Here is a 12,748-nt window from a genome sequence, read left to right as displayed (position 1 = left end):
CCTCGAAATGTGTACGGCAATGAATAGACCTCAGAGAAATATCTGCCCCGAGCAGTCTGACTGTGAAAAGACAAGAGGGGAGGGGATGATGTGCAAGTAAAACCGACAATAATATGATTGGCAGCTGTATTAATAGTGTTATTTGCTATAAATAACTTTGATCTGAAGTCAGAAGTTCCTTGTCAGACACATTTGCATAATACTATTGAGTCAAAATGTAACACCGTGATCTTTTTTATTTCCCCCTAGACCAATCCATGATGCAGTTGAAAACGATCACTTGGAAACTGTCCGCCTATTACTGTCTTACGGTGCTGATCCAACGCTTGCGACCTACTCTGGGAGGACCATCGTGAAAATGACCCGCAGCGAGCTCATGGAGACCTTCCTCACAGGTCCGTGTCCACATTGCGTGGGGCTTTGCTGGTCATAGCAGATGGGGAGATTCTCCCTCACCCCCGAAGTCCCTGCTGCCGGGCGGGGATGGCTCCATGCCAGCGAGCGTTAGGGTAGGCTACAGTAGCTCCCTCTCTGCTTGCAAAAACCCAGCAGCTGCAGGTGGGAAGCGTAGCCATGCATGGGGGCTCCTTCTAATTGAAACTCTTAATAGGTCATAAGGATTATGCCGCTGTCAGATTTCATAGGTAGGTAGGAGGTCAGTGGGCTGTTTTGGTGCCTTCAGTTTTCTGCTTGAAATGAAAATAAGAAACTTGCCAAATTGAATAGCTGTTTGTTAAACATAATCATGTTTTCCCGTGGTCTTGCTCTTTATCTGTCTAGTACTTGTCTTTTTGCAAGTTCTGCCTCATTTTGTATCTGAAATGCTGTAAAACTGTATTAAAGGCTCTTGTCTTTAAACATGGCCATGTTCTAACATGGTTTTAGGATTTTTTCCTATGGGTTTTGGATAAAGACACTTGCATTCCCTGGCGACTTACCTCTGAAAATGTTTGCAATGTTCGCAGTCAGTGAGTTTAAGTACTCATCCACTTACCTGTTTAAATGGTGCAGTGTAGAGAGTGCATAGGTGTATCAGGACTCCAGTAAAGTCCAGATTAGCATCTTGAATCCCAGTATCTTTTCATCAACTCAACTAGCAAATCTCCCAAATTATGTCTGTAGAAAAGAATTACATCTTCTGAACGTATCTGTGTGATAAAACCTTTTCCGTCACTTTTTTCAGGGCCACTGTTTCACCCCCAAGTTGGTGTCCAGTATGGCTGTGCAGGCTAAAAAGTGTAGTACATCCTACCTTTCACAAAAATAAAATGCTGCTCTCAGTTTCTGAAGCTTAAGGTTGGGTCTGTCCCTGTTAGACCTTGGGTGATTATTTGGTGTGGTGGGGCCAGTATGTGATGTGATGGGAGAAGAGATGCAGGAGAAAAGTGAATTCCAGGAATATTTGCGAGAATGGTGTATGTATGCTGTTGTTTGTAGCATGCGCATCAGAAATACGGTGTGGGGTTTTTTTTGGTGGAAGGTGTGGAGGATGCATAGTGAGACTGTATGACACATGGTCTGCTAAACTTGCCAGCTTTTTGTTCTCATCAGTATGTTTTTGTTGTTGTTTTTCCCTCTCCAGAGTATTTAACTGACCTGCAAGGTCGAAGTGTTGATGACCCTGGTTTGTACTGGGATTTCTATGGCAGCTCTGTGTGCGGTGAGCAAATGTTACCCTTTATTTCTTCGTACGCGGAGGCTTTCAAAACATGCGGCACGTGGGGGTGGGGGCTGTTTTGTTTTCATGGTAGAGGAAGCTAGGAAGGAAGCAAACTGATTTTATTTACAGATCACGTTATTGGAAGAAAAAGCAAGACCTGCAACGGTCTCTTCAATGCTGACTTGGCACCTTTATTCAATTTTATTTAGATCCGAAAGATGAATCTGGATTTGACATCTTGGCAAATCCTCCTGGCCCAGGTGATGAAGATGAAGATGGCTTTAGCGACGCGTTTGAATTTGAATTTTCGGATGAGCCTCCCTTGCCGTGTTACAACATTCAAGTGTGTCTCTCTCAGGGGTAAGAACAAACACAGGGTTTGGGGTAAAAATAGCTGAGACGATCTGCTTGGGATGACAGCAGTTTGTGTCTGTGGGGAAGTGCGTTTGCATTATCTAACGTAAATGAGAGCGCCGTACCGTAACTGCCAGGCTTTTTAGAAGTAAGCTAATAGGAGGTGAGAGGGGGAAAGGCAGACTTGCTGGGGCTGTGTTTTGAGTGCCATACTCCTGAGCTGAACAAATGACGTTTCAACACAGATTCCTTCCCTCATCCCAGGCAGGCGTCTTGGTATAACATCCCAAAACACAAGTGCTTCTAGCACTTAAATTTGGATATAAAGTTTGTAAGGTGTTCTTAATTTTATTTAACGGGCTTTTCTGTTTTGCTGAGTGGACATGCTTTTGCAGATGACGAAATGACACTGTTACTGCTGTTCCAGACTTTGCAGCAAAACTGGTTTAAAGCCCTGAATCATATCAAACAAATGAACATCTTGCAGAAGGTGCTGTGATACTTAATAATAAACAGAGACCTGGAAAATTTTATTGTCTGTTATACTCAAGATATAAATTAGCTTCATAAACAGCTACCGTTTGTCATTTGCACCAGTTTTGATGACAGCTGTGGGAAAAATAGTTTTAAATATTAATCATGCAGGAGTGCAGGTTTTAGCATGTTTTTTATTATTTGGGTGATGGATATAACTTAAGTTCTCTGAAGTGGACAAGTACAAAGATTGGATAAAAAAATTGTATTTCAATCTGAGAAAACCGCCTCTGTTGACTTGTGTTTAGCATTGGCATCTCCGCAAGTCAGAGGTGATGAAATTTCTGATTGTAACTCTAGGCCATTTCCTAACTCGCTAAATGGGAGTTGGGCTCAGCCAGGCGAACCTTCAGCCGTGCGGGAAGCTGTCGGGATGGCTGATGACCCACGCGTGTGCTCAGGAGCCCTGGGTTTATAGCCTCCGGCGCCCCTGCATGCCTGGTCCCCCTCCTTCCCCAGAGCTGCGGGCAGCGGTACCATGAGTAAATACATGCAGCGCCCGCACATCTGCTATATTAGACCCCCCGGGCAACGGCCTTGATTTCAAGGGGAGTTGTTTGTGCGGGTATGGTGGGGCAGGGTTTGCCACACGGCGATGCGGTGAAGAGTCAAGAAGCCCGTGTCTTAATGTCGGTTATTGGAGCCTCTTTCTCCTTTGCTTCCACAGACCACGAAACTGGCTTTTGCTCTCAGACGTGGTGAAGAGGCTAAAAATGTCAGCTCGCATCTTCCGCTGCAACTTCCCCAATCTGGAAGTTGTCACCATCACGGAGGCAGAGTTTTACAAACAGACTTCACTCAGCCAGTTGTTCTCTTGTGCTACGGACCTTGAAGCTTTTAACCCAGAGAGCAAAGAGCTGTTGGACTTGGTGGAATTTACAAACGAACTCAAGACTTTGCTCGGCTCCTCGCTTCACTGGTTGCATCCGCACGAGGACCCTCGCTTTGACATCCTCTGGTGAACCATCAGGCCATTTAATGTACAGTGCTCTATACAGTTACTTCTTTATGTATATGTGTTCAAATGCAATTGTTTCTGTAAAGAAAGGACACTATTAAATATGAAAATATCTTTCCTTTATATAAGAGATCTGAATTCCAGTTGGATGGATTTTGGAAGAATTTTTTTTTAACTTCAATCAGTTTTTACAAAATTGTTATATAATGTTTCTTTAAATGCACACAGGCTTTGGGATAAGTTTGTTATTACTTGGAACACATTTTTTTTTTAAAGAACACACCCACACATTGACTTTGTTTCATACAAAGCACTGATTACACAGAACATACTTTTTCTAGGTGACGTGATCAAAGTCGTGTGGCTTGTTTGGGAGATAGAATTTGGTAAGGCACTTGGTGATATTATTTTTGTTTTTTTGTTTACAGAATTACCTGCTTTGGCCAGGTAAGCACTATTGAATATAATTCAATAGTTTGTAATATAAATTAAACCATATCCATACACATCAACTAATTGTAAGAACTTTTATATCCTAATTTAAAAGCTGTGAAATTTAGTTTTCACACATCAAACCGGATTGTTTATATATGTTTAAACATTTTATGCTCTTTATTTAAAGAAGACTTTGAACTATTTTTTCTGTACCTTGTAAAATATTGAAAAACTAACATATGTTGAAGTTGCTTGAAACTGTACATAAACTAAATTTTCTGAATTGTGTGTTTATGTTTGAGATCTGTGTTTTAACTTTGTAAGTAAATCTCCTGCCTTTGTATTTATATTTTACAAAAATTTTCTTAAAGGCAATAAAACTGTTGAGAAATGAAGAGGCTAAAGTGATTCCCATAGATGCCGTGCCTGGTTGCGAAATGAGGTCCACTCATTAAGGTTTATGAAAGGAGGCTCCGCGTGCGGTTCCTGAAGCGGAGCAGAGCTGGCACAGGTGCCGGCAAGCAGTTGATGAAATCTGAGGTAGAATCTGCATTGGCTTTCTAAAGTCAGGGTTACAAGGAAACATCGGGCGGGCACCTTTTGTAGGACAGAGGTTTAAAAGCAGTATTCACAATACTTTCTGCATTGCCTTTTAGTTCAAGAATTGTGAATAGGTTCAATTATTTTCCCTCCTTTGTCATCTTTTTAAGTTGAATTGACTGAATTCTCCTTTCAGCGGTATCTGAAGAGGGGAGGAAAATAGTACCAGGGTAAATGCTTTAGTTTTAAAGTGGAGGATTAAAGCTTTGAGCATGCTTTGGGGAGGATCTAAAGGGACAATGACCAGAGTGTCACTTTTACATAGCTCGGGAACTTGCATGTGAGAGGCTGGGCTCCCTGGGCTTGGGCAGGCCCTCTCTTAAGGGTCTGGGCCTGCCCTTCCACTTGTAGAAAGATGTTCTTGCTGTGAACCCAAACTCTTGAGTTTTGCTTTGGGGCTGTTTTTAGTAGTAGTATGTCCTGGGATAGGCACACGCTTCAGCTGAGATGTTTAGATCACACTGCTTTCTTCACACTTTTTTCCTGGGGCCAGGACACCCACCAAAAGGGTTTTGAGCAGACCACCTGGTCCATCTGAGAAGATCATCTGGGAAAAAGTTTCTTTGTGTGAGGCTCAGAGGTTTTGATTAATGGACAGTGTACAACAGGTTGAATCTTTGCTCTTGGGGGAGCTTAAGAAAGGGTGTGAATGACTGCCGTCCTGAAGGTAAGGGAGAATGACACCGCATTCCTGAAGGTGCTCCAGAGGGAAAGGCGCAGAGCTGATATCTCTCGTGTGTTGCCGTCGAGTCTTTTGCCAAACATTTGTACTGTGTGGCTTACAGTGGGACTGCTTCTGGTGGTAAGGTGGTTTTGTGGCTGAGCCAAGAGGTGAGAGAGAGATCAGACGGCTGTCTGCTGCTGGCAGCTGAAGTCCCATATCCGCACAGGACAGGGAATTTTTATTCCTAATACAACCACCAACATCTTTCTCCAGACTTCGGATAAGGATGATGATGGTCTCTCCTGTATGGCTTACATGCGCACCCTGGGTTTCCTTTTAAGCCAGCCTCCAGCTTTGCAAGGAACTGAAACACAGACATCCCTGCTCGGCAGTGCTGACTGCTTTTCCTGTTTTTCCCGGAAAGCAGAGGTGGGCCAGAAAAACTAAGGCAAAGGAGAATGTTGAAAGCAATTGTTATAGACACCTTTATCTGATCAGCTGTGTAATGCTTGTATGGTTTGAGCTGAGCATAAATCAGCTTCATACCACTTCCAGAGGTGCACGGCAGACACCTCAATTCTTGCCGTGCCCCGCAGGCAAACAGAAGATTGACACAGCTTCCTCTTTTGGCCAGCTCCTCCTCAAATGATTTTGAGCACGTGCTCCCCAAACGTCTCTGCTTAGTCAGCTTTCCACTATCTCCACTGGGTACAGTTGGGCCTTCTCCATGCTGGCATTTGCATCTGTGCTCAAATACAGTAACAGCCTCATGCTGTTGTAATGCAAGCGTGTGCCTGCCCCAGGGCCCGTCTGCGCTCTAAAAATAGGGCCATGGCGGGGAACACCTGATCGCAGTGCTGTCCCTTGACATAACACAACCATTTTATCTTCTAGGATGTACTTTTTAAAAGAGATTTTGCTGTGCGAGGATGCTTGAGAGAGCACGGAGGGTTCAGCGAAGGACGGCGTGTCCCGTGCTGCTGGGCGCACGAGGCTGGCTTGGCTGACCCTGTTCTGGGTGGTTTGGGAGGCTGTCACCGGAGAGGCTGGCAGCATGCGTAGTTTTGCAGTAGGCAAACCCAGGGGATAGGTACTGTGGGGAGAGATGGCGGCATGCCAGCAGAGAGCAAACTCAGTGACAGCGAGTGTAGGCAGGGGAGTCGAAACGCTGGCTGCCTTGCCGGCACCGGGACTGGCTGGATCCCGTGCAGTGCAGAGCCAGGGACTGAGCTAGCTCCAACCAGCAGCTTCTCCAGTCACTCTGCTCTGCTTTGAAACACTTGCCTGTGCATCATCTGTGGGCCAAAGAGACTCGCTTCACACCGTTGGCATTGCTCCAGGTTAATAAAAAATAAGGAAACAGAAAAGCAGCCTTTGGGTATGGTAAAACCTTGCTGATCCCGTGTCCTGCCTTCTGCAAGGTGAAAGTGTAGTGTTGATGCTGTTGGGGCCCAAGCCAAGGTGTTTCCTTGAATTGCCCCTGCTTATCACTTAGATTTGCCTGGCTGAGAGGTTGTGCTGCCCCATGGAGGTGTTGGAGAACCACTGGTGCAATAGGGAAAAAACTCCCATCTCCAGCTAGAGCAGGCAGGTGAGTCTCACTGAAGGGAGTTTCATTTTTCAAATTCTCACTTGGTGCTGGCTGGGAAATCCCAGCAAATACCTGGCTCCAGGCTGGCTGCCTGGCGGCAGTGTGGTGGGGAAAGCCACAGCACAGGCAGAGCTGGAGGGTTTTCCCCAAGGTAAGCAATGCTGCTGGGGACCGCAAAATACTGAACACCTTCTTGCCTTACCCAGGAGGAGTGGGTTCTGCATAGTGGGATCAGCCCTGAGAGTTTCCCATTTGGGTTATTTCTCCCTCTGGGCACTTCTCATTTCTTCTGCTTTGCTGTTGTCTCCCCCTTTTGCTCTGGTGGCCTAGCTTGGAGGCTTGCGCCAAAGACACTGATAACACTGAATGGCAAGCAAGGGCCAGAGGTGCTTGGTCCTTGTTTGTGCTCTTTGAGGAGCAGATGCCTGCTGGAAGCCCGACTCAGCTTCTAGTTTGCAGGATCACAGGAGCAGAATGGAAATTGTCTTAAAAATTGCTCCCAGGGGCCAAGCTCACTCCATGAATCAAAGAGTTTGAAACTGACTCCTCCCTTCATTTCTGCGCTAAATAACAAAACTATAGATGAGACCAATCGTTTGTGCATTAATATGAACAAGGTGTCAGGGAGTGGTAAATGCAGGCAGCTGCCATTCCCAGGCTCTGGGGGGCTGCTGGTAAACATTCAGCATCATTTCTTTGGTTCGTACAGGAAAAAGGCACACATTACTACTTTAAACTTGTACAGATGAAAGCTAACTGAAAAAATAGTATCATTTCTGTTTAAAATTGTTTGCAGAACATCTTATTTTCATTTCAGTATGGGTCCAGTGTTGGTAGGAGAGGGCTTGGCACCACTACACAAGACAGAAGAGTTGAATGCCACAGTCATGAAGACATGTATTAGGTCTTTTCTCAATGTGTTTATCCACCATTGCATTTCTGCTAGAAGGAGGGGCAGGAGAACAAAGTGACAGGAGTCCAATAAGTTTCACTTCGTAAGCTTGTAGTGTTGTCAGGAAAAAAAAATCCCCGAAGAGATCTGAAGAAGATGAAGTTCTCTTTAAGTACCATGTCTAGATGTCCAAACTGTCTTCTCACCTACATCAGTCTTGTTAGTTCTGCATTTCACCTGCTAGTGTGCTTTGCATGGGTTCAACATGACTGCAGAGTGAAGAGATTTTATTTTCCTGCAGGTTAAGTGTGATGGATCATTAGGAACAACGCTGCCTTCTACCCTTGGGGGTGAAGGCAGCGCGTTGCTTGTTTCTAGTTTGCCAGCCCTGAAGCAAACCCTGCCCGCACCATGTGCACATTTTGCTCCAGCAGACCGGCAAGACTATAGACGGTTGCTCTCTTGAGCCAGGTATGAACCACAAATCTGCCACTAAATAGATTTTCCTTTTGTTGTCACATTAATTTGCAACTCATTAATAGTGACAGCAGTGAGGTACTGCACTGATGCAGATTTGCATATTCATGACCAACTTATTATTAAACAAATAAGATTTCCCTAGCTTAGGAAGCACCCAGAGTAATGCCACATTGTGCATTATATCAGCCTAAATGTTTTATTTTCTCTTTAATATGTTAATAGATACAAGGGGTGCTCTTTTTTTAAAGTAAATGTGCATCTATAAAATAACACATAATTTAAAATATCAGAATCATTTAAATAGCAATCCATTAACAAATCTGCCAATAATTGAGCAGGAATACCTATTTAATGTACAAATCAATTAATCCATTCCAACTGCTGGCTTTCTCGCCTGATGACCGTAATGTAGGCAGTATCGGCAAGGCACAACCGAGTCGCTGTACCGGTGAGGTGAGCGAGGGACAGACAGCTGATCCCATCTTTTATGGTTTGTTACAGTCAAATTGTTTGGTTTTCTTGTTTGTTGTCCCCAGAGGAGTGGTGGGAGAGAAAGTGAAGATGGTGCCCAGTACGGTACCCGCTACCACCCTCTCATCTTGCTCACACCTCTCCGGCATGGCTGAGGGAAATGTGGCCGTCGCAGCACCACAGGGCCCCCCGCTCCCTGTTACCTCTGCCGGCAGGCACTCCCTGTGGGTGCTGCCTCAGTGCCAGCTACGGCTCAGCCCTGGAGAGGAGGAGGGCAGCCCTCTGGCCCCTGGCATGGCAGGCGGGCGGTGGGCAGCGTGCTCCCCTCCGGTGCATTGGGGAAGGTTCATCCCTGTGCTGAAGAAACCAGCGGGAAAAGCCCTTGGATTTCCACAGCTGCTCAGAATCTGCAGGCAGGGGGGAACAGGAGCGTGGGGCCATCCTGCAGGCAGGTATTTTAATTCACTAGCTGGTTACAGTGAAGGTCCTTTGCCCACAAAGTAGCACAACATTTTTCTGTCGGGCTATTCAAGACTAGTCAGTATGCATCTCAAAACCCTCTTCAGCTCCCTGCTGCATTCATATTTTTCAGTCCTTTCTGGCTCTTTTAACAATTTGTAGGGTACTGGGCAGAATTACACGTGTGGGAACCAGCTGGTTATTGCAAAGTTCCCTTCAGTCCTCAAGTCATTTTTTTTCCTGGCCTGACTTTCCAGAGGCCTCTGCTGGCATTGCCTAACCATGAGGCCAATGTGGTTCTTACCCCATCCTGCTGTTTCCTTATGAGTCACAAGCCAGCTCCTTTGAACCGCTGGCCTGTGCTCCCAGCCTCCCTAGGCTCAGGAGCTCCTGTTGCTGGCTAATTGCAAAGGGTGTACAGCCCTGAAGAGGCACAGCTAAAACTGAGGATGGTGAAACACAGCCCTAAGTCACCCCAAAGACTGTATCCCTGCAGGTGCAGAGCAAGGTGAGGCTGTTTTTTAAAACCTGTATACAGTAACCTCCCAGTGCCCTTCTCCAACAGGGGATAATTTAATTTTCTGATATGGAATCTGTCCTTATCTTCATCTGCTCTCTCAGGTCCTTCCCTGGCACAATGAGGGGTGCCAGTGGGGCCATATCCTGGTTTCCACCGCTCTGTGGCTGCAGCCGTTTTCACGTGCTGAGGATGTAGAGGGTTAGGCAACACATGTGGCAGATGCTGGTGATGTCAGAGACAGTGTTTAGTATTTGTAGCTGTCGAAATTTCAAGGAAAGGGCTCCCTAATGAAAAACCTTTTCCAATATGCCATAAAACTCCTGTTTAAGTAAAGCCTACGCGAAGGCAAGTCCTGACAGGCCTCCTGAAATGAAAAGGGCAGATTATTTAACAGCTGATCAACACTAATAACCCTTGGCAAATACAGTATGCAAATTTAGCACTGGAGCCAACATGCGCCGAAGGGACTCTACTCTAACAGCCTGGCCTGGCTGCTCTCAAACCACGGCTGTTAATCACAGATCCCAGCGCTGGGAGCGGGGAGACCTGGGCTGTGACTGCCACGTGTTAGGTCAGTGGTCTGTGGGTGCTTGTTTAGGAGAAGTTCCTCTGTCACCACAGGAATCTAATGGGTGTTCAGTGTCTGACCGCTCGGTGGGGCCAGGCTCGGGCTCCCTTGCTGAGATGCTGAAACCAGTGCAATAAAGCACTGAGGAAACTGAAACAAATAGTTCGAAGCTGGGTATCTTGCCTCGCCCCTCCATGACATCTTAAGGGAAATATCAGTTTTAAGTAGCTTTGTGATATGCCAATCTACACACACACACACACAAAATCTTCTTTCTGATTTGGGCCAACCCATGGGCACAGTTAAGCATGGGATGGGAACTGGGTGCAGAGTGGCGTTCATCCTTCTGCCCCCTAGCTTCTTGACACGAGGGTGGCTTCATAGCTGCCCGGCTGCCCTGGCCAACTTGGCTTCCCCAGCCCAGGGTCCTTACCTGTGCTACCCACCAGCTGCTGTGAGCACCTGGGGATTTGGGGTGCCTTGCTGCAGGGCCAGCTCAGCAGGGCAGCGATTGCAGCAGCCATGTCCATCTCAGAGTTCGCTGCTGCTGGATGGGGTGGTCCCAGCTGGGACCCCTATGAGCTGGTTGCCCTCACTAACCCAGCAGAAGCCAGACCCAGGAGACACTCGGGGGGGGGGGGGGTGTGTAAAGGGTGGGAGAGCACCCCAGTCTCCTGCAAGGGGAGGAGGCAGTTCTGCCTGGCCTTGGGAGCAGGGCAGGGGGTCAGGGATGGGCAATGAAGCGTTGCCCTTTTGGTGGCAGTGTGGCATTACCTTGGCTCAGAAAGATGGTTGAGCGTATGCTTCGGGAGCCTGGATGCTCAGCCCATCCACCAGCTTCCCACGCAGCTGTTAACAGTCTAGTGACCAAGAGTACCTGGTCCCCAAGGGGTTACCTCTCCTGAAATGGCTGCCGTGCCTGAAGAGCTAGTGTGCCTTTGATTACCACTGTTTTCAAAGGCTCAGGAGTGAGCTCGATTAGCAAAGTCAACAAAGAGATGCAAATACACCACAGCAAAAAGGTGCCTTGTCAGTCTGGGAGTCAGTGCCCTGGGTAGCAGCAGGTAACCGCTCTGGTTGTTGGGAAACATTAGAGAAGGGCGGGTGTGTATTCTGGAGAAACCAGTGGCTCAGACCAGCTCATGGCCCTGTGGACACAAAGCAGCGTCTCTGTCTTCAAGGTTATTTAATAGTAAACAGGTGCCTTCAGGAGGAAAGCAACCCACTGCTGCCCAAGCATTTGGGCTTGGGCTGTTTTGTGAATGCAGTAGGCGCCGTGGTGGGGGCAGCACAGGCTGGAGAAATCCGGAAAGCCCCTTCCCAGGATTATTTCTACAGCTACAGATCATCTCAAAAATGCAGCCTTGTGCTCAGCCTATGTTTGACTTGCCAGGCCTTCAAATGTCCGGCTGAGTTTCTGACAATGTTATAAGCCTTTCCTGCTCAGTGTTTGCCTTAACTTCACCTGCGGTGACTCTCAAGTGAGCTCGGTGCTTGGCAGGGCCCTTGGTGTTGCTTTGGAGGCAGAGCAAAGTGAGGCAGCCCCAGAGGCGGAGGACGAGGAGGAGAGCAGGTCTGCTCTCTGCTCAGCAGCTGGTGCCAACTCGCAGCAAAACAGCCCCAAGGACGTTCCCGTACGCACAGCCCCAAGGACGTTCCGTACGCGCACCCCTCTTCTGCTGCCGGTGGCTTCCGCGTCTGGAGGAATGCGGTATCCCAGGCAGTCTGTTTGTGAAGGCGTAAGGCATTTTTTTAAATACACAACAGAGACTTCTGCAGGGCTCGGTCTTTTTGTAAAGTAAATTTATTTGACAGGTTTATTTCTTTATCAGGTATTTGTCTAACCCTGTGACACTGAGAGAGCTGATTTCCTGGTACAAACGTTAAAATGTAAACTCCCAGAGATGTGTACTGTCACAGCCAGTGTCCAAAATATCCTCACCCTAGTTTCACCTAAGTGTCCTGGCATGACAGCGGGGGGCCCCAGAGATGCTGGGGAGTCTACACAATGATCACATCGAGCCACCATGATGTACAAAAGCCAGGAAAAGAGGTGGCCCCAGTAAGAGGACAAGAGTCAGGCTTCTGGCCAGTCCTGGCTGAGTGGCTGGTGGATTCAGGGGTTAAAACCCAAGCCTTTTGCAAGTGGTGCCTCCATCTGACAGGATGGGGAGATTAGAAACACCTTAAGCACCTGAAGGTTTTGCAAGACCACTGACGGATCAAATAAAAATACGTGAATTATAAATCAATGTAATTTAAAGCAGATTTATTTGGAAATTGAGATCGGGCACTAAGGGGCTTATTCAAATCACTCTGGCTTGCCATTAGTCCCCCACTCCCAACAACACGTGCTCTTTTGGATTAGGTGAGGTGGGGGTGCAGATGTGCTACCTCCCATTTAAATCAGGCCTGGGCAGGTGGCTAGAGCTGGGACAGGGCGACTGGGGAGGTACCCAGTGTGAAGGAGGGACTCAGCTGCCCGCTCACCCCTGCGCTGCCTGGCGCTGGCCACCAACAGATGACAGCCAGACGGGATGAGCAGGCGCGTGGTGCGGCTGC

The 12,748-nt window shown here is 47.3% G+C and overlaps 1 protein-coding gene across 2 annotated transcripts in view; it reads left to right on the top strand.

The window, feature by feature from the left end:
* BCOR (BCL6 corepressor) overlaps positions 1-4,013 on the top strand; it is a 38,858-nt gene extending 34,845 nt beyond the window's left edge. For both annotated transcript variants that reach the window (XM_086471606.1, XM_086471528.1), the window contains 4 exons: positions 250-395; positions 1,583-1,660; positions 1,870-2,020; positions 3,216-4,013. In XM_086471606.1, coding sequence (XP_086327732.1) covers positions 250-395; positions 1,583-1,660; positions 1,870-2,020; positions 3,216-3,510 — 670 coding nt within the window. In that variant the 3' untranslated portion in view covers positions 3,511-4,013. The remainder of the gene's footprint in view (positions 1-249; positions 396-1,582; positions 1,661-1,869; positions 2,021-3,215) is intronic.
* Positions 4,014-12,748: the final 8,735 nt, after the last annotated feature.

This window comes from Leptosomus discolor, chromosome 1 (genome assembly GCF_034619465.1).
Source record: "Leptosomus discolor isolate bLepDis1 chromosome 1, bLepDis1.hap2, whole genome shotgun sequence".
NCBI classification, from domain to species: domain Eukaryota; kingdom Metazoa; phylum Chordata; class Aves; order Leptosomiformes; family Leptosomidae; genus Leptosomus; species Leptosomus discolor.
This window is presented reverse-complemented; position numbering and strand designations above follow the sequence as displayed.